Raw genomic sequence first — 24896 nt, forward strand, 5'->3', positions numbered from 1 at the left:
ACTGACTCCAGACGGAGATGCAGCTCAGGGTCCAAATGCTGACTTCAATCCAGCTGGGCCACTAATGAGACATTCAAGTGCTCACCCCACCCCACCCCCTCGGGCTGGTGCTCTGCCCACAGCAGACCCAGCCCCCTGCCACCCACTCAGGCTGTTGTGATGGGATGATAGGGCAGACCCAGGTCCCCTTTCTGTGCCTCCTCCAGGAATCAGCTTGGGCGGGGCGGGAGACAAACAGACCAGGGGCTCTGGACGTATACCCCCAGCAAGAAACCATGCTAAGAGGCTCACCCCAGATACATGTGACTGTCCACTGCTCCCTGCCCCCCCCCCATCCCATGCTGGGGACTGGCCAGGACATGGAGGTGACCGGGATACTGAGTGGCCATGTGAGTGCAGAGACCAGACAAGGCATGGGCAGGGCCCGTGCTAGCAGGTCACCCAAGGAGAGTGAGGTGGAAGTAACATCAGTCACAGACTGGGGGCCTCTGGGAGGAGGGGGCTCCAGAACACAGGGAGACAGGTGTGGGGCAGCCTGGTCAGTCACCCCACCCCCTGTGCCACCCTCTGCCTCCTAGTCACAAGCTGATTCAGGACTCATACCCTCACCTTCAATTGGCCAAGCATTCCTCTGCCCCAGAGCTTGGGGCTAACTCCCCACCAGGCCCTCCCACCATGCACACCCCCAGTTTCGGACTCAGAGCATGGAGCCAGGCTTTGAAGCTGAGGGAGGGGTGTGTTCTGTATTGCCATCTGTCCCACAAGATTCCCAGGGTTAGTCACAGGAGTGGGCAATCCCAGCCACAGAGTCATCTGTGAGGTCCCTCCACTCAGTTCACAGAGAAGGGTTGACACGAAGCAGGAGGGCTGCAGGCTAGACAACAGGCAGCACTTCCTGAAAAGGTGTCCAGGGTAGGGCCCTGTGAGTGGGCAGGGGCAGATAGTGGGGTAGGGGTGTCAGCTGGGGTCGGGCCCAGCCCAGCCCAGTCTTCAGGACAGACAAGGCAGGGAGAGCTTGGTGAGAAGCTGGTGGGGTTGCCTGTAGTTTCTACAGTAGCTGTTCTGAAGGCCACAGGCTGGGCTGATGGACAGATGCCAGAGGTGGGGTCCTCCTTCCTTGGGGAAAGTCTACCTGGCTGCTCTGGCCTCCAGTACAGCATGTGCCCACCCTAGAGGCCCATGGAGGCAGGCTTGCTCCATCTTGGTCTTCTCCCAGATGACCCAAGTCCAAGACCTGCATCTACATGAGGAGTCTCGGGGAAGGGGTGCTTACTGGGCCTAGGCTGGGCCTGTCACATGTGGTCCTTCAAGAAGGTTACCAATTCCAGGTTTCTGGCAGATTCCGCCTGTGGGAGCGGAATCCTGACCCACAACCTTAGCCACCCTGGGCCTCTCTGGCTGTTTGTACCTCCAGGATGGGGAGGAAGCAGCCCCCACCCGGCTTCAGCATGTGAAGTGTGTCCACCAGGACAGCTAGACTGTCCATGTATCCGGATTTGGGCACTTTCCGGGGGAGGAGGAGGGGACCTGAGGGGGCCTTCCTGGAGGAGGTAGCAGTTGGGCAGGGCACAGGGAGCACTCACAACCTGCAAGGGACATCGTCCATCATAGCCTGGCTGCCCCAGGTCTGCCCCCGCAAGCCACCACATTTACAGACCTTCTGCCTCTGCCAGGGAAGTCAGCCTGGAGGTAGAAGGGAAATGTCAGAGCCTGGAAGCTGGCCAGGGCCCCCTCTTCCAGCAAAACCGGCCCCAAACAGCTGACCCAGCAACACAGGGCATCTGGGCGACGTGGAGTCTGGTTTCACCTGGTGGGTGTGACAATCACCCAAATTGGGGCGCACACACACATACATGCACACATGGGAGCGTGCACACTTGCGCCCCCACCTGCTGGGAGTTCCTTGTCAGTTTCGTATTTCACAACCTGTGGAGGCAGCGGCCTGGGCTTCAAAGAGGGAGTTACAGGCACACTGGGTACCATCCCTGAGCCCCACAGACGACATGGGGGTTCCTGGCTGGGACAGGGGCCAGGACTCACTCTGCCCTGGAGACCAAGGTGGGGGAGAGATCTAGTGGTCCTCCAGGACCCAACTGTGCCTAAAAGGGAGCCCATTCTGACACTGGCATCGGGGGATAGGTGGGCAATTCCAGGAGACTCACACCCTTCCCAAGCCCCATGTCCCCACTAGAGATGCCACCTGCCTCTCCCTGTCCCTCCCCAGCTCACCTGGGACAATGGTGTTTGTTCCTCCTCCTGTGAGGCCTAGTTGCCCCACTCAACTTCAGTTTCCCATCTGTCAGTGGGTGCCCCCAGCTCCCCAGGACCCACCCATACCCCATGGTCTCAGCAGGTTCAGGTACAGCCGTGTGTGGGTGGGGAGGCTCACTCCTAACTCCCATCCCTGCTGACTTGGCCTCTGCTGGCTTGATGTGCTGATGACCCTCACCTGCGCAGCTCCATCCCCACGTCCTTCAACTCCTGAGAAGACAGGTAGGTCCTAGATGCCCACAGCAGCTTGATCACACCCCAATGCCTGTCGTGAGAACGTTGAGCTAACGACCTGCCACAGCCCAGGTTCCCCTGGACCCAGACCAGTGTCCCTCTCAGGTTTCAGTCATTTCTACTGAATAGTCCGTAAGTATGGTCTCACCCCCAGCCCCTGGAGACACCCTTGAATGGCCTCCAGAGGCCAGGCGCAGGGCTGAAGCAGGGAAAACGGAGTCAACCAGACCAGCTTTGTCCTTAAGGTCGGGACATTGGGTGAAACAATGGAGCCAGGGTGGCAAGAATGCCAGGACTGTGGGCAGAGATGGACCTATGCTTTCCAGAGGCAGAGGGACAAAGTGTTCTAAGGCCCTGAGGCTCTACAGCATGGGGTGACGTGCCACCCACCACCACAGCAACATTGCTAACAGGACCCTTCCCCTGCCAAGTTCCGACAGTCACCCCATATTTAGAGACCATTAGGAGGGTCCCAGACCTTACTCCCCATGGGGAGCTCTTGGTGGTGGGCTGGGATCTTTGTGCCCAGCTAAGCAGATGGGCCCCTGGCCGGCAGCCTCGAGGAGCCAGGCAAGGAGGGAGTCAGGGAGCCCAGACCGGTCTGGGGGGTGTTGTGACAGTCAGGGCGGGGACGAAGGGCTGGGCAGGTGAGCTCATCCTCCTGCTGCCCACCCACGCCCCAGGACGCCAGTCTGGAATCCCAGCCCAGACCTTCCCCCTGAGCTAGGCGCCAAGGCCCAGACCCTCCCACACACCATCAGCCCCTCTCCCTCCTGACCACCTGCCACCAGGCTTGTTCTGAAACCCACGGCAAATAACTCCTATGATATTCACTGGGGCCCATGAGAAAAATTCTGTCAGTACTGAACCCAGTTCACAAAGGGTGACTCAATCTGCCAAGGGCTCCCAGTGGTGGGGACTCAGATTCACAGCAGGGGGACTCAGATTCATAGCAGGGGGACTCAGGATCACAGCTGGGGGGTACTCAGGATCACAGTCGGGGGGGGGGAAACTCAGGGTCACTGCAGAGGGGCCCAGAATCACAGCACAGGGGACTCAAGATCACAGAAGGGGGACCCAGAATCACTGCAGGGGGAACCCAGGATCACAGTGAGGGGGTCTGCGGATATTCTGTGCTGATGACTCCAGCACAGCTCTGCCCCCACCTCTCTCCATGAGACTCAGGAGCACCCCAAGTTCTGCAGGTCCTGTGCCCCCAGATGAGGTTCCAGAGAGGCTGGCGAAGTCCCTACATGGACCCAAATCACTTTTGCATCAGGAAGCAAGGAGTGCAGAGGCTGGAGAGCAAAACTGGATCTAGCAGTCCCAGCCTGACTCATGCACATATGTGTTCCTGCTTGCACACAAATGCACACATCCCCACATGCAGACATGCCCATGTGGGGTCACATATGAACATGTATGCGCACACACTTTCCTTCATATGTGCACATGCTTGTGTATTCCTGCATGTGGACACACTCATGTGTTCCCACATACACATGTGTTTCTATATGCAGACATGCTCTGTGAGTTCCTACATACATATACATGCTCCGGTGTGCCCGCACATGCACACACATTACTTATGCACATGTGCTCATATGTGTCCCCACACCAACAACATGCTCATGTGGGTTCCCACATGCACATGCATGCACATGCATTCCCACATGCACACAAATGCTCACATATGTTTACACATATATGCCCTGCAGACAAGTATTCTCACAAGTGTAAAAACCTGTTCACACGTGTTCCACTTACATGCCACATGCATGTGTGTTTTCATTTTCAAGTAAGCATGTATGTTCTTGCATGCACACACATGCTCACACATGTTCACACAAGGACACACATACTCATGTAGGTTAACGCATGGACGTGTATATACATGCATGTTCCCACGTGCATACAATGCTCACATGAGTTTCCACACACATGTATTCTCGCTGGTAAGCGCACACGTTCCTATTTGAACACACATGCACATGCATTTGTTCCTGTGTACTTGTATGCACACATTCTCTCACACATGTGTTCCCCACGTGCCCACATACACACACGTGCCCATTTGCTTGGCATCTATACCACGTTAGGCTGGAGAGGAGGTGTTCAGAGATAAGAGACTTTGGGGCATAGAGGTGTGTCCCCCACCCTTAGCCACAACTGAGTAGCTCCGGCCTTGGAGGGCCCTGGCTCCCTGACGATGCATGCAGCAGCCCTGAGCACACCCCCAAGTCTACAATCAGGCAGGGGCTAACCCTCATCACCCTCTAACCCCAGCAGCCCCACCAGAGGACACATGGCATCTCTGGCCCCCCAGTCTTCAATCAGACAAGGGGCTAACCCTCATCACCCTCTAACCCCACCAGCCCCACCAGAAGACACTGTGGCATCTCGGGCCCCCAAAGCTCACTCCTCGTACCGTTTTCTGGCCCACCCGAACTCTGTGACCAGGAGTTCAGTCAGAGCTAGGGACTGGTGCTGTGAGCCAGTGTCCCCATTGATGACCACCTCCTTTGTAAGTCTGTGTCCGGAACCATATCCCTTCACACACCATCACTGCAGGTGCAGCCCCACCACCACCACATCACAGGTGAGGACATCAGTGGGGAACTCTGACAGACCTCGGGACTCCCACCTGGCCTCTGACCTGCCCCTCAGGGCCCCACATTTGTCTGTGTCCCACCCAGCTGGCCCAGTATCTTCAGGCTTCAGTCCAAGCTCAGTCCCCACAACCTACCCACCATGGCCGCATCCTGCCTTTCAAAAACCAGGGTTTGGTGGTTGAGGCCAGCTAGGGGTCTACTCTCTGTCTCTGGTGCCCCTCCCTCCCCTCAGACTGACCCTGCCTCTGAGGGCACCTGCACAGCAACCTCCACCCACCATGTGCCTAGTGACCTGGACGGCCTCCTTCTCCTCTCCTTATCCCTGACCACACCAGATCAGTGAGACCCCCCAGGCCCTTCTGCTTTAGTGGAAAACCTTTGTTCCTGTCCAGAAAGTCCATGCCAGGGGCCTGCTGGACTCAACACCTCTGAGAAGCCATCCCTGACTCCCCTTTCTCAGAGCCTGTCCCCCACATGGCCACTGCAGGATGGGGAGTTTGAGGGGCTCTTGGATCCCTCCATTCTGTTCCAGGAGACTGTGTAACCTCAGGCGAGCACTGACCCTCTTTGTGCCCTGCCGTCCTAACGGCCCAAGATGGTTCCATCCCCCTGCCCTGTCCACATCCTGTATCCTCCCTACCCAAGGCATCTCTGTCACCTGCCCTTGTCCATATCCTGTCAAGTACCTGCCCCTCACGGCCAGCAACAGCGGGCTGAGGCCATCCCCATCTCGGGAATTCACACTGCCACCTCCTTGAAGCAACAATCAAACGACTTCAGTGTGGCCCATCAGGGCGGCCGCGTGCAGTGGGGCCTGACCATTTTAAATCCCTCCATGACCAGGTCATTGCCCTGGGTGGATACAGAGCTGCCATTCCCTCCCAGGGCCTGGCCGAGGCTAGAGTACCCCAGAGAGCAGGCAGCTCACCAACTTTGCCAGCAGTATTTGCAGTGTCTCCAGGGCACCAGTGTGGGCTGCAGCACAGACTAGGCTGGGCAGCAGAATGTCCAACACAAAGTCCAGCTCCTGGGGTGGGAGGCATCAGCAGTAGAACCCAACCCTGTAGTGCGCCCCTGGGATCCCCAACATTCAAGGGGGCCGAGCAGACGTTGCGTGAACACCAGCCACCCCAGAGAGCCTCAGTGGATGGATTCCTGAGTTAATTTAACCAGCTGCCTCACTCACACCCCTGGGAACAGAAAAGCCTGGACAATCACACCCAAAAGTACCGGGTTGGATTCTCACTACCCCTCCTAGAGGCCCACCCAGACCCCCACTTCCTGGGAGCAAACAGACTCCTTCCAGAAGGTCCCACATGGACTCCTTGAAGGTCCCCACTGCTGCTGAGGAAGCTGGAAGAAATACACAAGTTGTAGGGTGCACAGGGAGTATCACCTCAAATCAGGGCCCGGTGCCCATGTGGCCATGTCACAGGCCCCTCCAGACTGCCATGGATTCCCCAGGAGCAGCAACAGCCGGGGTCCGAGCAGAGACTGACCCACACTTGACCGCCGCCTACAGTCCCATCCCAAAGCTTGAGTCCCCACATCACTAAATGCTGCTCACCCTAATAACAGGCCACTGGCCCAGCCTTTCCTGCTCCCAAAGTGGCATTAATACCCAGTTACAAGCCCTACACCCACTCCTGACCTACAGGGTAAACCAAGGCATGGGGCTTACAGTGTATCCCAGGAAGGGCTGGGAAGCATGCCTATGCCTGATCCTTGTAACAGAGCGGAGGGGGGGGGGTGGTCATGAGGCACAAGGAGTCTGCCCTCATCTGAACCCCAATGCCTGATTTATGTGCTGGTGTGTGATGGGGAGCTTCCCCCAATACCTAAGGTTGGACCACTTCTCCAGGGGCTGGAGGGACCTAACTGTTGGCCTGGAACCCTCATCTCAGAGCTAGAGAGATTCCAAGTGGACACCCCGGCTCTGATGCACAGCACCCCAAAGACCACTCCTCAGGATGCAGCTGGGTCAGTCACCTGGTCCCTTGGCACTTCTCCAAGGCTCCCTGAGGCTCTCCCTTCAGGGACTCTGAATTTGCCCTGACTGGAGCCCCAGACTGCTGGCTGTATGGGGCTGAAGGAGTACACTGACCCTTGATCCCACAGTAACTGGCTGTGTCTCAAGCTGAGGAACTGGGTCAGCTGGTGCCCCATGGTGCCACTGGGCAGTGAGTGCGGGAGTCCAGCTCTCGCCGGGTCACGGGACACGAGAGGAGATGCGGAGTCGGCGGGAGCAAGGGAGAGGTCTTCGCTTAGTTGGCTGATGGAGCTCTCTCTCAGGCCCAGCTCAGCAAGTCTTTATTTTTATACTCAAAATCACACAATACATAATGAATTGATACTTTGATCTTTCCTTGAATTATTACACAGTTTATCACAATATTCCTACACCTGGTCATTAGACAACCTTGACAAAAATATTTCTGTGATGTTCAAACTGACTTTCATCTCCTTTCCTAGTATGTGACAAATTGTTTCTTCTTGTTTCCACTAAAAGATTAAGTCAAACTCTACACAAATCATTTCTACTTATCAGACCCCTGATTACATTTTCTTAGTAACATTGTTATTGTTGTTAAGTGCCATCGAGTCATTTCCAACCCACAGCGACCCTGTACAGGGTTTCCGAGGCTATAAATCTTTACGGGAGCAGAAAGCCTCATCTTTCTCCCGTGGAGCCGCTGGTAGTTTCGAACTGCTGACCTTAAGGTTTGCAGCCCGATTCGTAACCACTATGCTACCAGAGCTCCCTTTCTTAGTAACATAAGTTTCTATTAATCATCAATGCTTGCACTACCTTATTATTTCTACTAATTATTAATCTTCTATCCTACATAATGTACTACTATTTTCATAGTAAAAGTATTACTAACATCTACTTAATTATTTTGTTTTTCTAAAGTATTCATTAAATTGCTTGATAACAATGTTTTTATGTTCCTTTCTTTTTGAAGCTGTGTGGCATAAAGCCCAACCTGGTTAATTGCTGCAGGAAATGTAGATTATCAAGTTAAAACTACCCTTCACTTAAGTTCATTATTTTCTGCCTATTTACGCAGGTGCTTGTATGTAGGGGTTTGTGTATTCTGGCAGGTGACTGATAGTGGTGAGGTCTGTAGGGGTCGGTCAGCTTGACTTTAGTTTGCTATCTGCTCTTGTGGTCTCATAAATGCAGTTACTTTGTACTTAGGTTTTCTGTGAAGGGGAGTTGCTTATACAATTCTCTTTGAATTCAAACTACTGAAGTTGAGATAATTGTTGCTAGACTGATTTTTTTTCCCAAGGTTTGCAGAGCTCACAGTAAAGGCTCTGAATACGGCAATATTATATATTTTTACAAGTGAATTCAGAGTTATCCTGAAGAGAAGATAGAGGCCAGCTTCTAAGAATTATCTGCTTTGCATGATGTTTATTCTTCTGCTGGGACCGTGTCAAACAGCAGAAGCCAAGCTGCGCCCCACAAGTGAGGGCTAGTGTTCATCCGACGGCAGCGTCATCTCACCCCGAAGGTTCTGGACCAGCAGCTGCACGGGAGCACATGGACCACTGTCAGTCCAGAGGGACCACCAGGGCCAGGCCTCGGGGCTGGAAGCCCACTGCTGGTGCGTCCCTTAGGCTGGAAGGGGACCGGCCAGGCCCATGCACAGGGCAGTCCACCCTCACCCTGCTTGCCCCCAGCCCCCTCCCCTCTCAGAGGGGAGCCACCAAAGAAGGAATAGGCGCCTGAAAGGGGAGAGGGAGCAGGGAAATCAAGCAACGCTTTGGGGACCTTTAGCCTGTAGTGGGTCGCCCCCATATCCCAGCCCCTAGGTTGGCCCCCACGCTCTCCTGAGTCCCCAGGAAGGTCCTCAGAAACCCAGAGCACCTTCTTCCGAGCATCCAGACTCAGCCCCGGCTGACCCAGCACAAAGGCCAGCTTGGCCAACGCCGCCTCCGAGGTCATGTCGTAGCCCAAGATCAGGCCGGTGTCCATCAAGGCCTGTGAAGGGGGCGGGGAGTGCATGCTCACCCTCTGTCCCACCACACCCCGCAGGCTGCACTGCCCCTCCTCCAGCCCGGCCGCAGAACCCCGCCCACCGTGCCGGAAGCGTAGTCACAGTTCACCGAGCCGTGGAGACATTGGGTGCAGTTAAGGATGAGTATGCCGCGGCTGGTGGCAGCCCGCAGTTCCTGAAGAAACTCAGGCTTTGTGGGCCCGTTGCCCGCGCCAAAGGTCTGCAGGACCACGCCCTTAATTGGGGGCTGCAGGAAGGCTCGGACCTGTGAAGCCAGAAGAGGGCAGGGGTCTATAAGGAGAGCCAGGAGTCAGGGTTGGGAAAGACAGAGCCAGTGGGCAGGGCAAGGGTCGTGGGGAGCCTTGGGGCCTACCAGGTAGGCAGGGATCCCGGGATACAGACGCAGCACACCCACGTTGTCCTCCAAACAATGCACTAGCAGCTGGCCCTGCTCAGGGACCTTCCGCACCAGATGCCAGTTAACTGCAGACAGAGGGAGGGTGAGCCGCTGCTGACACCCACATACCTCTGGGCCCAGACAGGCCTTGCCTGTCCCTAGGACCCAGAACTCCACAGTATCTCCCAGAACCCTTTCACTCATCCTAGGAGCCAGGTTTGCAGGGCTGGAGGAGGCACAGGACTTAGAGGAAGAGGCAGGTGACACCAATTCTGAGGCTAAAGGTCTCCTGAAAGGGGTCAGTGAGGCACACAGCTGCAAAGGCCTGGGCACGAGCCTTCCTGTCTCCATAGGAAAGGGAGCTGCTGGCACAGGGGTTTGGAGTTCTGTATCCCAATAGGAGTGTGGCGCCCCGGGGAAGTGGGGCAGATGCCCACCATAGCCTCTCCTTCCAGCACAACCTCTGACCCATCACCACACTCTGACCCTGCTGACCTACACAGAGTTCTGAACCTACACGCTCAGGGCCTGGGCTTCTGAGTCTAAAAGTCGAAGGAACAAGGGTGAGTCAAGGAATTGATGAATGAATGAGTCTGGCCCTGTTACCTTTAAGGAAAAACAACCTTCATCTAACTTACTCCTAATCCTGCCTCTGGAATGTGAGGCCCTGAAGGGCTCACACCTAAAGGGTCAGTCTGTGCACAGTGTGATCAGAACTTCCCCCCAACACACACTGAGGGAGGAAGAGGGGAGCATACAGGCAAAGCAACCCATCCCACAGGGGGTCAGGTTGAAAATGGGGCTCCAAGACTCAATGCAAGGTGCCTCCTTTCCTGATCTGGAGTCCATGTGACAATACACAGAGCCGCTCAGCACTGACCGCTTCTCAGGACCCTGGCAGGGCTAGGGGCTGTGTGGGCAGGGAGGACAAGCCAGGTCCTCCACTCCCCGCCACTGCATCAATCAGCCAGACAGAGCTGGGCACCTGGTGTCTCAGCTGGTAATGCAGATAAGGTTGTTGCCACCTCGGTTCTCAGACTTTTGGCTCCAGAGAGGATGTTCAGAGAGCTAGCTCCCTCTGAAGGAACAAAGATGCTATGAAATCCTCGGAGAGCTAGAGGGGGCTCCTCCACACCCCAAGTCCTTCCTGCCCTGGGCTCCTGGACGGCACAGCTGGGAGAAGTGGATGACAGGGTGGGCTGGGCCAGTGAGGCCCAGTCAGTGGGGCCGTGAGCTTCCTAAAGGCCCCAGGTCTTCCAGCACAGCATGGATGTACCATACCACTGTGACACCCGTGTGGCCAGGGGATACTGTGAATTTCCCTTTCCTCACAGGACACCTACCTGCCCCTCATCCTGGCTTGAAGAGGGGTGGGGGATCACCCACTGATGAGCTGACAGACAGTGGATGAGTTGTCCCTGGCCTAGCTGGGACCCACTCTGAGGGACCCTGATATAGGGATGGGAGTGGGGTGGGCAGGCGTGGTACCTGGGGCGGGGGGGTGCGGCATGGTGGGGGCAGGCTGAGGTAGGACCTGGCTCCACCTCATCCTGTATCCAAGGGAAACCCTGCCTCCTCATCCAGATGACCCCCATGGTGCTACTCATGGGTCCAGCTTACTTGTGGTGTCAGCACCCAAGGTAGCCAGAGGAGGCAGGTTAGGGGACCTGAATGCCGAAAACCTCCGAGAGTCCACTTTGGTGGTCCTGTTACCCCGGAACAACTGGTTCTGGAAGAAGAGACAGACCTGCAGGAAGGAAGGACAGAGACTCAGCTGCCATCCTGTTGTCCTCCAGCTTCCGTTCTACAATCCAGGGGGCCCCCACCCACCGCAGACAGCGTAGCAAACCCATAGTCCTGCAGGGTCCACCCCCACGAAGCCCAAGACAGGGAGTCTTCATAAATGCCTCCCTGAAATAAGGAAGGATGCTGATGGGAAAGAAAACTCAACTTCAAATCTGTTATTGGTAATCTTCTTTACCCGAGACATACACACACATATGTTGTTGTCCACAGTCAAATCGGTTCTGACTCATAGTGACCCTGTATAGGGTTTCCTTGTGGTTCGCAGCCCAGTGCATGTCTTCCCGCACCGTGCCAGGATTCCACGTGCATATAGTATAAAAAGTTAGTTGCAATCAAGTCGACTCCAATCCCTGGCGACCCCGCATGTGTCAGAATAGAATTCTTCTCCATGGCTGAGTTTTCAGAAGTAGATTGCCAGCCCCTTCTTCTGAGGTACTTCTGCATGGCCTCGAACCTCTAACCTTTCAGTTAGCAGTCAAGCATGTTTACTGTTTGCACCACTAGGGACTTGGCATATAAAATCGAGAAGAAACTAGATCACACTGTTAACAGTGGCGGTGTCTGGGAAGTTAGACGGGGATGATTTTAGTCTCTATTTTCTCTCTTTTCTTCCATCGATCGTGTATTGTGTGTATAAAACAATAAGATAAAAAATTTAAATCCAACTTGGCACCTCACCTGTGTGCCTTTCCCTAGTACCCTCCCCGGATTCCTAGAGCACCCACAGGCTCTGGGCACCCCATCCCCAAGCTTAGCCCACGAAGCCAAGCATGTCTACCCATCAGGTACCTCAGGGATCAGGTACTGGCCAGCTATGAGCAGCGCCCCCAGCAGGTTCTCCCGGCTATCGTTCCAGAGGGCGTGGATGGGCACCTGGAGGAGAGGCCACCAGGTTAAGGGAGGGGTTAAGGGGCTCATAAGCTCCTCCAGCCTCTCAAGGAGCCCCACAGGTGGGTTTGTCCCTTGGTCTGAGAGAGTGTGGAGGGCTGGGAACTGTCTGCTCAGAGAAGGTAAGGCACAGCCATACCATGTCCAAGCCAACACCACCCCTCCAACATCATACCTGCTGACAATGTCAGCCTGCACCCAGTACCTCCACTGGACTTCCTTGCTGGCAGCGCCCCTCACCCCAAGGAACCAAGTGGCCAACATTCTCCAGTTCTTGGGCCCCATTACCTGGGCCCCGGTGATGATGACAGGCTTCTTCAGGTTCTCCAGCATGAAGGACAGCATGGAGGCGCCATAGGCCATGGTGTCGGTGCCGTGGAGGACCACAAAGCCATCATACTGATCATAGTGTTTCTGTGGGTGGGCGGCACGTTCAGCCAGGGTTCACCCTCTCCACTGCTCCCTCCAGTCCCACATGGGAGCCTCTGGGGTCTCCCACACTCCCTTCAGTCAGGACAGTGTCCTCCGGGCCTGGGGATTATTTCAGAACTAGCTCTGAACCCCTGGAGAGGTCAGTGCTGAAAACCAGCGCCTCTGCACATTGCGGGGGGTGGGCGGCTGTGAGGTGAGCCACCCCTACCTCTCCAACTCATATAGCCTCTACATAGAGGAAGGGACAGGGTGGACAGTTAACAGGGAGAAGGTCTTCCAGGCTCAAGCCACAATCTTGAGGAAGTGGGGGCTTGAGTAGAGGTTGCTTACGGCCCCTTCCCAGGTCACCAGTGCCCAGAAGGCGGCCACTCTGGGAGCCCGTGGGTGAGTGACAGGCCGAGGGCCCAGTGTCCCAGTTCTGAGAGCCTGAACCCTTCATGGGGACCTTCAAGCCAGCCAGCTGCTCAAAGGGCGGAATGGGGCGCCCTCTTCTGGTCGCATGGGGGACACGGTTGAGTGGTCGCAAGTGGGTGGTGGGCAGGCGAACTCTTAGCACCCTAAGGACAGAGTCTTGGGTCTCAGGGACAGGGGCTATGGTTCCCTTGGCCAGACCAGACACGCCTAGAGCGACCCCAGCCCTTTGGGAATGCAAGGGCTACCGCTGTCCCACACTGTCCAGGAGCAAGCCGGCTGAAACTAGGAAGCCTTTCCTAGTGCCACTGCGGGAAGCAAGTGGGACTTGGGCCTGGGGCTGTGTAGAGGTGGGAGGTGACCCTGCTGAGGTCACGTGCAGGCCTGGGGATTATTCCAGAACTATCCCTGCACCCCTGGAGAGGTCTGTGCTGAGGACCAGGGCCTCTGCCCATTGGTGGGGACGGGGCGGTTGTGAGGTGCCCGGATGGATGTTTGTCCCAGAGGAGCCCTCCCGTCAGAAGCCTGCAGTGGAGTGAAGACACGAGTGCCCCCAGGTGGCAGACAGCATCCTAGGCCTTCCCCATCTGACCCGCCAGAGCTTCTCTATGGCCAGAACCCATCAGGGCCGGCCCCACCCTGCTCTAGCCCAGCCCCCAGGCCGGCTCCACCCACCGAGCCCCGCCCACGCCACGCCCTGCCCGGCACCTTGATGGTTTCCGCAATCTGAAACCACTGGGAGATGGTCATGTCACTGGAGTCAAAGAGCTGTTGCCATTCCAACACCGTGTAGCTGACCCTTGGGCCGCGGCTGGGGCTGCAGGAGACAGAGGCTCAGCGGTCTGCCCCCGCGGTCCCACTGGGGTCTACGATCCTCCTGCAGCGTGACCCCAAAGACAGGGTCTGGGGTCCCCCGGACACGACTCTGAGTGGGCTGCTGAGAACCCTGGGCCAGCCAGGAGCCCTCCCCGCTCCACCCGCCGCAGAGGGGTTTGTACCTGGAGGTGGGAGTAGGCACTTGGACCACAGCCAAGAGCCTCCCCGCAGGAGACTGGAGCAAAGGGCCAGGGGGCAGTTCCTGGGCAGGTAGTGACCACACCCCTGTCTGTGCAACCCAGCGTCCTCTCTGGTGGTGAGGCCATACACATGTACGAAGGCTTCCCTGAGTGTGTCCTCTCCAAATCAGGGTCTGCTCCCTCCTCCCCTGTGGGCCCAGCCTGAGCTCCCCACCCCACCCCACCCCACTCACGGCAGCATCAGGGTGTCCTCTGGGAGGTTCAAGGATCGGGCACCGTCCTCATCATGGAACATGGCGAGTTTCCTCAGCACAGCGGCCATGCCCTGCCCGGGTACCAGCCCTGCAGACAAGCCCAGGGAGAGTGTGGGTCAGTGCCAGGCCCCAAACACCTTACAGCCAGCCCCAACAGGCAAGTCCAGCGAGGGTGGGTCAGTGCCCACCAGCACAGCCCCAAATACCTTACAGAAGGAAGTCGGGGTCTGGGGGACAAGGATGGGCAGCTGCTCCCTGGCCTCCCACCCAGACAGCCCCAGGGCCTCCTCCTGGGCCTGCTCTGGCCACTCCGTCCACCGTCTGCCTCTGCTGACCCCTGATTCTGGAGGAGTCCACCCACTCTCCGGACAGGATCACAGACATGGCACCCCCAGCCTATCCTCTCAGCCTGCACCCATCATCTGACCCAGGCTCCCCAGATGCTGTACTCTTCCCAGACCATAAAGACCCACCTCCAGGAAGCCTGCTGGACACCTAGGCCAGCTGCCCTCTCCTGCATGCTCCCAGAGCTCGTGGCCTCTGATTCGTCACTGAGCTCAGGAGGGCCTTACAAACATGGAATGCCCCATCAGTGGCACCCTCTGCCCTCAGAAACCAACCCCAAATCACCTCCTACCCCATTCCTTCTGACCCCAATGCCCCTAGCCCTACCCTGCAACCCCCACCCCAGGCCAAGGACCAGTTCTTGAGCCTCCGCCCTGCTGCATTCTTTTCACAGACTTATTGGTACTATCGTGTGGCTCTGACTCAAGTGCACAGAGCAGAGCTGAGCTCTGAGGCTTTCAGGGCTGGAACTTTTCAAAAGCAGACCACCAGGTCTTTCTTCTGAGGAACTTCTGGGTCAGGTTTACAGTGTGGGTTAGGGTTTCAGCTTGAACTAGTTTTAGGGCTGTGGTTGGACTATGTTTAGGATTAGGGTAAAGGTTAGTTTTAGAATTAGGCCTGGGAATAAGATTGGGTTAAGGTTTAGAGTCCTGATGTAGTGCTTCAGGATAATTCATTGGACAGAAAGGCCATTCAGAACCGACTCAACAGCACTTAATAACAACACCAAGGTTGAGTGCTTGCCACTCATCTATCAGTTTGTCACAATGTGGTGGGAGCCAGACCACAACCCCAGCCCTAGGCTTGACTCCAAATCTAACCCTTACGTTAACAACAGTACATGGGACAGGATGGGGAGCTGCCAGAAACTCAAGTCAAATTCAGAAAAGGCCCTGGAACGAGGGACATCATGGCTGATGGATCTTGGCTGAAAGCAGAGAAGGCCAGAAGGATCTTGACCTGTGTCTTATTGGCTATGCAAAGGCATGTAACTATGTGGATCAGAATAAATTCTAGATAACCCTGCAAAGAGGAACTCCAAAACACTTCACTGTGCCTAGACCAAGAGACCATCCCAGCAGAACCAGGGGGTACTGCATGGTTTTAAATCAGAAAAAGTATACAAGATTTTACCTTGTTTATTCAATCTTTGTTGTGGTCATAGTGTGCCAAGGAGTGTTTCCAACTCAGAGCAACCATGTATAGGATTTCAGAGGCTGCAAATCTCTACAGAAAGCCTCCTCTCTCACACTAAGAGTGACTGGTGGAGTCAAACCACCAACCCTGCCATTAACAAGCCAAGGCGTAACCCACGACAAACCCAAGGCTCTGTTCAATCTGTATGCTCAGCCAATAACCGGAGAAGTGGGATTATATGAAGGAAAATGCGGCATCAGGACTTGAGGAGGGCTCATTACTCTTCTACACACAGAAGACACAACCTTGCTTGCTGAAAATGAATAGGACTTGAGGTACTTGCTGATGAAGATCAAAGACTACAGCCTTCAGTGTGGGTTGCATCTCAATGTAAAACAAATAAAACTCCTCACCACTCCACGATTAAATAACATCATGATAAACGGAGAAAAGATTGACGTTGTCAAGGATTTCATTTTACTTGGATCCACAATCAATGCTCATGAAGGTGGTTGTTGTTAAGTACCCTCGAATCACTTCTGACTCATAGCTACCCTGTATAGGGTTATCAAGTAGCAGCTCTTGAGTTTGAACTGCTGACCTTCTGGTTCAAAGTCTGGTGCTGATTCACAGCACCACACCCACAATCAATACATCAAATGACATAAAACATTGGACAAATCTGCTACACAAGCTCTCTTTAAAGTGTTCAAAAGCAAAGATGTCACCTTGAAGGCTAAGGTGCACCTGACCAAAGCCATGGTATTTTCAAGTGCTTCACATGCTGGACAATGAATAAGGAAGACCAAAGAACCGATGCCTCAGAATTCTACTACTGGAGAAGTTGCAGTTGACTGAAGATACAGGGGAATGAGCAAACCTGTTGTGGAAGATGTATATCTACACTGTGCCTTAGAAGTAAGGATACTGAGATTGGGTGATAAAGGCAGAGAGGAGGGGGCTATGTGACCTGGAGGCAGAGATGGAGTGGTGTGGCCACAAGGCGGAATGCCCGGAGCCACCACGTCCTCCCCTGAGGGAGTCAGGTCCTGCCAACTGCCTGATTTCAGCCCAATAACGCTGAGTCTGGATTTCTGTGTTGGCTGAAGCTGCCCACTTGTGACATTTGTTAGGATTCATGTGCCCCCACCCCACCTCACCCATCCCCAGCCCTCTGAGGAACGCTTTTGATGGATGGCAAGTCTGTCCTCAAGTGAAGTCGCTTTTGTCACCAGCAACAGGGGCCAGTCCTGGTTCTATTCTCGAGAAGAGGACTCTACCAGGAGAGGACAGAGCTGCCTTCACCTCATCCTGCGTCCACGGGTCACTTCCTAGAAACCTGTAATCGGTCACTTTCTGCAGTAGTGTTCCCTCCAGCACACTGTCCTCATGGGTGGGGCTAGGGAGTCCAATTTGGGGAAATTGAAGTGAGGGTTATATAGATATAGATATAGATATATAGCTAGAGAGAGAGAGAGATACAGATAGAGATATATAGATACAGATATATAGATGTGTGTGTGTGTGTATGGCAAAAACAATTCCTCTACAGCTATTAACCGAAAAGTTGGCAGTTCAAATCCATTCAGATTGATGCTGAGGCCGTGGTCTGTAGGTGGTGAACAGGTTGCAGCCAGCCTGAGCCATGAGCGGATGGGCTGTTTCACAGTGAGCCTTGCAGGCAGACAGGTACCTGGAGCTAGAGGGCAAGGGGTATAGAGTAGGGGAGACCTGAGAAAGTGGGGACCTTGGGGGTTCCTGGTGACATGGACAGACCTAGGATGGAGGGGCTGTAGAAAATGGGTCCCTGGGGAAAGTGAAGTCACAGACTGCAGAGAAAGAGAACAGGGTCAAGAAGGAGGCCAAGGGCTTGACCTCCCCACCTGGACAGCTGTAAACAGAACCAAAGCAGCCTTTCTGGTGGCCATGCCAGTTACCACATGTCTCGGAAGGTCAGACACGGCACTGGTCCTCTTTCCGTCTGTAATGGATTGGGCTGGGTCCTCCTAATGTGCTCTAGCATGCATCTGTCCATTTGTCCTATTGTGCAACCTTGTAGCTATGATGCTGGAAGCTAGGCCACCGGCATTTCAAATACCAGCAGGGTCACCCGTGGTGGACAGATGTCAGCAGAGCTTCCAGACTAAGACAGACTAGAAAATAGGAAGAGTTGTCCGACTTCTGAAAAATTAACCTCTGGGAAGTTTACAAACAGCATCAGAACATTGTCTGATGTAGTGAGCCCACAGGCCGGAAGGCACTCGGAATACGACTGGGGAAGAGCTGCCTCCTCACAGTACAGTTGACTGAACGACATAGATGGAGCAAAGCTTTCAGGACCTTCAACATGAAAAGCAACAGCTGCAAACATTCATTAACAATCAAGCCATGAATGTGAGGACAAACCTAGGAATATTGGAAGTCATCGGAATCGAAATGGACCACATCAAGATCAATGTCCTAGGCCCTAGTGAGCTGAAATGGACTGGTATTAACCATCTGAAGCAAACAATCACGTGGCTTACTTTGTCTGGAATGACAAATCGAAGAGGCGTGGTATCATATTCACCGCCACAAAGGGCATTTCAATATCTCTCCTAAAGTGCAATGTTGTCGGTAATTGGATAATATTCCTACACCTACAAGGAAAACTAATTACTATGAGTATTATTCAAATTTATGTACCAAGGACTAAGTCCAGTGACAAGAAAACTGAAGAATTCCACCAACTTCTTCAGCCTGAAATTAATCAAACATGCCATCAAGATGCAGTGATAATTGCTGGTGACTGGAAAGGGTGAAAGTTAAAAACAAAAAGGAAGGATCAGGGCTTGGAAAATCATTTTGGTGAAAGAAACGACACCAGAAATCTCACAACAGAATTTTTTAAGACCAGTAACTTATTCATTAATATTCAAGTATCTTTTTTCAGCAACATAAATAGTAAGTATACATTTGGACCTTCACTGGAATGAACATACAAGAATCAAGCTAACTGTATCTATGGACCACCACTCGTCTGTCTGACTGTCTGTCTGTCACACTGTGGTGGCTCGCATGTTTCTGGGATGCTGGAAGTTAGGCCACCTGAATTTTGAATGCTGGCAGGGTCACCCATGGGAAACAGGTTACAGCTGAGCTTCCAGACTCGGCAGAAGGAGAGACAGACTACTTCAGAATGTTTAGCAATGAAACACTGTCAGAAAGAACCAGGATATTGAGACATGATGACTAGCACCAGAATATTGTCAGATACAGTATTTGTTGTGCTGTACATAGAGTCGCTATGGGTTGGAACCAACTTGACAGCACCTCACAACATCAACAACAACACATCTATGGAAAGTGATAATGGAGGAGCTCAAAATCATCAGGCAGACCACGGCCAGGGGCCAACTGTGAGAAAACCATCAATTGCTCCTCTGCAAGTCCAAATTGAAGCTGAAAAAAATGAAAACAAGTCCATAAGAGCCAAAATCTGACCTTGAAAATGTTGTTGTTGTTGTATGCCATGAAGTCAATTCCAACTCATAGCAACCCTGTATGGGGTTTCTGAGGAGCAGCTGGTGAGCTTGAACTGCCAACCCTGTGGTTCAGACTGACTTTGCAGCCCAGCACATTAGCCCACAGCACCACACCAGGACTCTGATCTTCAGTGTATTCCTCTTCAACTTAGAGACCAATTCAAGAATAGATTGGACACATTGAATACGCATGCCCAAAGTCCAGACATCAAAGACGTCAGACATGGAGAAAGCAAAAAGTCAACAAAACAGACAGGAAAGAAAGACAAAGTCAAAATGGATGTCAGAAGAGACTCTGAAACTAGCTGTTGAACGTAGAATAGCTAAAGTGGAAAGAAGAAATGATGGAGTGAAAGAGATGAACAGATTTCAAAGGGTGGCGTGAGAAGACCACAACAAACACGTGTTAGAATTTAGCCCTTGTGCTTGCGGATGTGAAGCCCTGTTAACTGAAAGGTTAGTGACTAAAGCCACACACACACACACACACACACACACACACAGCTCTGCAAGAGAAAGACTTGGAGATGTGGTCTCACAATGACTTTTGTTGTTGTCAGGTGCCATCAAGTCCTTTCCCACTCACAGTCACCCGTGGCCTGCCTAACAGACGGGAACACTGCCCAGTTCTGCGGCATCCGGCCCAATTGCTCTGTTTGAGCCCATTGTAGAAGCCACAGTGTCAGTCCAGATTGTTTAGAGTCTTCCTTTTCTCACTGACCTTTGACTTCACCAGGCATGATGTGATGTTCTTCTAGACTAGACCCTACTGAGGACATATCCAAAATACCTGAGACGCCATCTTGCCATCTTTGTGTCCAAGGAGTATTCGGCCTGTACTTCTTCCAAGACAAGATCTGTTCATTCTCCTGTAGCTCTATGATATATTCAAAGTTCTTTGCCAACACCATAATTCAAATGTATCAATTCTTTGGTCTTTTGTGGTCACTCTCTAACTTTCACATTCATATGTGATTGTTGTTAAGTGCTTTTAAGTCAGTTTCAACTCATAGCAACCCTATGGGGTTTCTGAGGAGTGGCTGGTGGGTTTGAACCACCGGGCCTTGTGATTAGCAGTCCAGTGCTTGTCCTACTGGACAAGCGCCACACCAGGACTCAACATGCATTATGAGGCAATTGAGAATACCAGGGCCTGAGTCAGGTGCACTTTAGTCCTCAGATGCCTGTCTTACTGAAAATACTAGATTGATGCTCACTGGAAGTTAAAACGAGAATTTATGTCATTGAATAAAATCATTTCAAAACGGGAAGCATTTATAGACATTCATACAAGATGCTTCAGTGTTTCAAATTGCTGGGAGAACTGGAAGGAAGCATGCAAAAGTTACAAAGCGTTTGTTAAACTATTTTCTTAACATCAATAAACTTACGTGAGGTTGTTACATCCTGAGAATCATGTAACAAAACATTTTGTCGGAAATAATTTTCTGGTACATTTGTGCATGTCTACTTACCTTAACTCAGCCTCTACCATAGTAACAAATTTACAAAGAAGCTAGTAGAAACATGTAGACCTTGTGTGGCGCTGTGGGCTAATGCATCAGACTGCAAAGTCGTTTGAACTTCAAGGTCAGTGGTTCAAGCTCACCATCAGCTCCTTGATGGGTCTATACAGGGTCACTATGAATCAGAATCAACTCGACAGCACTTAACAACAACAACAAGTAGAAATATGGAGTCCTGGTGTGGACGTAGGATAAGTACTGGATCACAATGTTGGTTTGAACCTTAAGATTAGTGGTTCAAACTCACCAGCCGCTCCTTGGAAACCCTATGCAGGGCTGCTATGAGTCAGAATCGACTCGGTAGCACTTAACAAGAACAGTAGAAATGCCGCAGAAAATTCCTGTGAGTGGAAGTTTAATTGGGGAGTCTGGATGTGAACTAAGACTGGGTATATATCCATCTTAGCAGTGAAACTGCTCACAGGTTCTGACTATATTTAACATCATCAGTTCTGTTTCCCACCCCGGAACCAGTTGCACTAATAATCTGAACAGGCCGGCGCCAAGCAATCCTTTATCTGGATTAGACCCGGACTTCAGCCTTCTTGTGGTTCAAGCAACAAAACTGACAAAAAGGCTGGGTGGTTTCTTTAGAAAGTGGAAATGATGATCTTAGTTTACACTTCGTAATGGGGTTTCAAATTCAAAGTCACCCAATTCAGATATGACAGTACTTGAGATTTTGTTTGATTCACATCGACAACTCCCTTTTTAATTAAGTCACCACAAGGGGGAAGTGTTTACGAGCAAAGAAATCAGTTTGAGGACTAAGGTGCACCTGACTCAAGCCACAGAATTGCCTCATATTCATGTGAAAGTTAGATAATGAATCAAGAAGACCGTAAACTAATTGATGCATTTAACTTATGGTGTTGGAGGAGAGTATTAAAAAGCACCATGGACTGCCCGAGACTAAACCAGTCCGTACTGGAAGAAGGACACTCAGAGTGCTCCTTAGGGACCACACGGGGAGACTTTTTGTCCTCATACTTCAGACATGTTATCAGGAATGACCAATCCCTGGAGCGGGACATCATGCTTGGTGAAGTGGAGGGTCAGTGAAAAAGAGGAAGACCCCCTACAAAATGAATTGGCACAGTGGCGGCAGCAGTGGGCACAAGCGTATTAATGACTGTGAAGTTGGCACAGGACTGGGGAGTGTTTCATTCTGTTATGCACAGGGTCACTATGAGTCAGGGTCAACTCTATGGTGCCTAACAACAACAGGGGACCTAGACCCCCCACAAAGGAATTATCCGTCTTCTGCAAGGACTTGGAGTTTCTGGCACGTGGTCTTTGAGTTTTGACGCTGCTGCTGTCTGCAGGATGCATATGTTTTACGCTTCTTTTCTCTGAATTCTCAGTGTAGACGTTTGTTGTCGCCCGGTCACTCTTCCCACAGCCTTTAACAAGGTGGATGTTGTCCTGTGGTTGTTGTTGTTGCTAAATGCCAAGTCAGTTCCGCCTCATTAGCGACCTTGGAGTGGCTGGAGAGTTTTAACAGGTGACCTTTCAGTTCAAACCAACCTTGCAATCAGGTGCATTATTCTACAGAGCGACACCAGGACGCCTGTCTTCTGGTAGCAGGCCACAACTCTGGGTGTTTAGAAGCTGCGTTGTATCCAACATCACCTTGCCATAGCTCTGGGATTTCATTCCAGGGTGGATAAAACCTAACCACGGTCAGTGTGGTGAACAAGCCACTTGAGAACTAGCCTTTATCCTTCCTTAGAAAAACCAGTCTCTTCCAGATACGTAATTTGACATATGGTCATATCCCTTAAAGGTTGGCTGTGGCGATGAGAAACACAAACTACTAGATATTTAACAAGCTTTATAATAATAATAACAGTGGTTAGAAGAAAGCAACAGACTAGTAGAAAGGAGACTTGTTGTTGTTAGGTGCCATCTTATGCACAACAGAATGAAACACTGCCCGATCCTGGGCCAACCTCAAACCAAATGGGGGCAAGTCTTCAAGAAGATCAAGAAAAGCAGGAACAATCAAGTGGTGTGTAACCGGAAGCTTTCTGCCGTATTTTGGAGCTGCCTTGTTCTAGGGGATTTTACCCATGAACAACAGGAAGTATTGGTAACAACACAAACCCCCCTTTGTTGAGCTGGAATGAAATTCAAAACAATTCTGTTGTCTGGTTCATAAGCTCCATCAAGAATTTTAAAGATGTTTGTTACGTGATCCTCCCATTGGTGTGAGCCACAATGACAGACTGTGAATGAATATGGTGCTGTGGGATAAGCACTGGACTGCAAGTCGGTCTGAACCGCAAGATCAGCAGTTCAAGCTCACCAGCTGCTCCTTGGAAACCCAATACAGGGTCACTATGAGTCAGAACCGACTTGACGGCACTTAACAACAACAGAAATTGTTAACCAGGAGTCCTGGTATGGTGCTATAGGATAAGCACTGGACTGCTAATCACAAGGTCAACTGTTCAAAACCACCAACTGCTCCTTGGAAACCCAATACAGGGTCGCTGTGAGTCAGAATGGACTTGACAGCCTTTCACAACAACAATCCTTCACCAATAGCAGATACAAAGGAGCCATTCTCATCCCAAAGAATCAACTAGGGAACTGTCTGAAATGACAAGGCCTCTCTTCTGTGTGGATGTGGATTTCAAAATGGCTGCTCCATGGTAAGCCATCCTTGTATGAATGGATACACATAGGGCCTCAGTGCTCTTCATGTTAACGAGCTAAACGTGGTAAAACCCTGCTCTAGAGTGAATCGTAAGGCTTATTTCTTGAATAACTTCATCTTTTACATTAAAAGACATATCAAATGGGGACATACAGATTGCTTTTCCTGCTTTGAACATCAGAACATGGAATGGATTGATTTATTCTTTAAAACTACATTGTAATTAGTGAATCGTTACAAATGGATATATATATATTTTTTAATCTAGAGGAGTAGGGTATACACTTTCAAGAGCAAAGACATCAGAAAAAGTGGCGTGGAAGTCCGGACAGAAAGGAGTCAAGACAGAGCTCCCGGACTCAGACCCACAGAGTTAGGAGGGCCTTAGAGGCTGGGGGACTTGTAGCCAGTGGAACTTGGAGCTGAGGCAGAAGGGTGCGTTCCATTAAGCCTGCTGGCCAGGCTAGGTGATCTGGGCCCACAGCCTGGGAGAGACAGAGCAGCTGGACTGAATAGGGGCCGCAGAGACGCCAATCAGTGGAAACGCTCCGCAGGAACATCTAAGGGGCTTTGCCGACATTGGGTGGTTCCGAACTAGTGGGTTTTTTTGTTTTGTTTTGTTTTTATTATTATTATTATTATTTCCTTTGGCGTCGGGAGGGGGTGCGCTCACAGTTTGCCCACAGACATCTGGGCAAGAGGAGATAAGGGCTTAGCCGAGCGGCCGGGACCCGCCCTCACCCCTGGCGCTCTTCTCTGCCAGGAACACACACACCTAGGCCAGACTGAGACGAGGAGTGGGTCTGTCTTACTTCACGGGTTTGAAAGAGAGCCCAGCGTAGTGCTGTGGAGTGGGATGCTGCACCGCAGATTCCTTTGAGCGACAAGCCCGGTGGAACGGAGCCGGTGGCTCATGCTCACCAACCACTCATAGGACATCTTATACAGGAGACAGGGCTGTGTGTCCTACTCGGTCGGCTTGCACTCACGGATTTGAGAGCCATCCCATTGTAGCACGGGGGACTGGAGTGCCACTCCAGGCCCTTTTGGTCTGTGGGGTCAGTAGCTCAAGCTCACGGGCCGCTCTTCCGAGGCCCTGCGCGGGGGATGCGGGCACCCATCATATGTGGTCCGCCTACTCGTTTTCACTGATTTGAGAGGAGTCCAGCACAGCGCTGAGGGCTGAGGTGATGCACTACAGGACCTTTTGAGCTGTAGGCCCAGCGGTTCGTGCCTGCCAGCCGTTCCTCAGAGACCCTATACAGGGTCGCTACAGGTCAGAATAGACTAGACAGCACCTAACAGCAAGGAGAGGAGAGCAGAAGTGACTGAAAGAGAGGACTCTAAAAACATACACATATTGTTGTTGTTGTT

The 24896-nt window shown here is 52.3% G+C and overlaps 1 protein-coding gene across 1 annotated transcript in view; it reads right to left on the reverse strand.

Moving 5' to 3' along the window:
- Positions 1–1292: 1292 nt before the first annotated feature.
- The window catches only part of ASPG (asparaginase homolog (S. cerevisiae)), a 54817-nt gene continuing 31213 nt past the window's right edge, over positions 1293–24896 (reverse strand). Inside the window, 16 exon segments of the mRNA XM_006839603.1 lie at positions 1293–1346; positions 1584–1683; positions 2450–2536; positions 5804–5940; positions 5943–5969; positions 6046–6149; positions 6575–6621; positions 8601–8653; positions 8995–9108; positions 9207–9389; positions 9498–9607; positions 11142–11268; positions 12117–12200; positions 12504–12629; positions 13767–13875; positions 14308–14416. Of these exon segments, the coding sequence (XP_006839666.1) occupies positions 1293–1346; positions 1584–1683; positions 2450–2536; positions 5804–5940; positions 5943–5969; positions 6046–6149; positions 6575–6621; positions 8601–8653; positions 8995–9108; positions 9207–9389; positions 9498–9607; positions 11142–11268; positions 12117–12200; positions 12504–12629; positions 13767–13875; positions 14308–14416 (1571 nt within the window).

Source organism: Chrysochloris asiatica, unplaced genomic scaffold (assembly GCF_000296735.1).
Source record: "Chrysochloris asiatica unplaced genomic scaffold, ChrAsi1.0 scaffold00025, whole genome shotgun sequence".
In the NCBI taxonomy this organism is placed as follows: Eukaryota; Metazoa; Chordata; class Mammalia; order Afrosoricida; family Chrysochloridae; genus Chrysochloris; species Chrysochloris asiatica.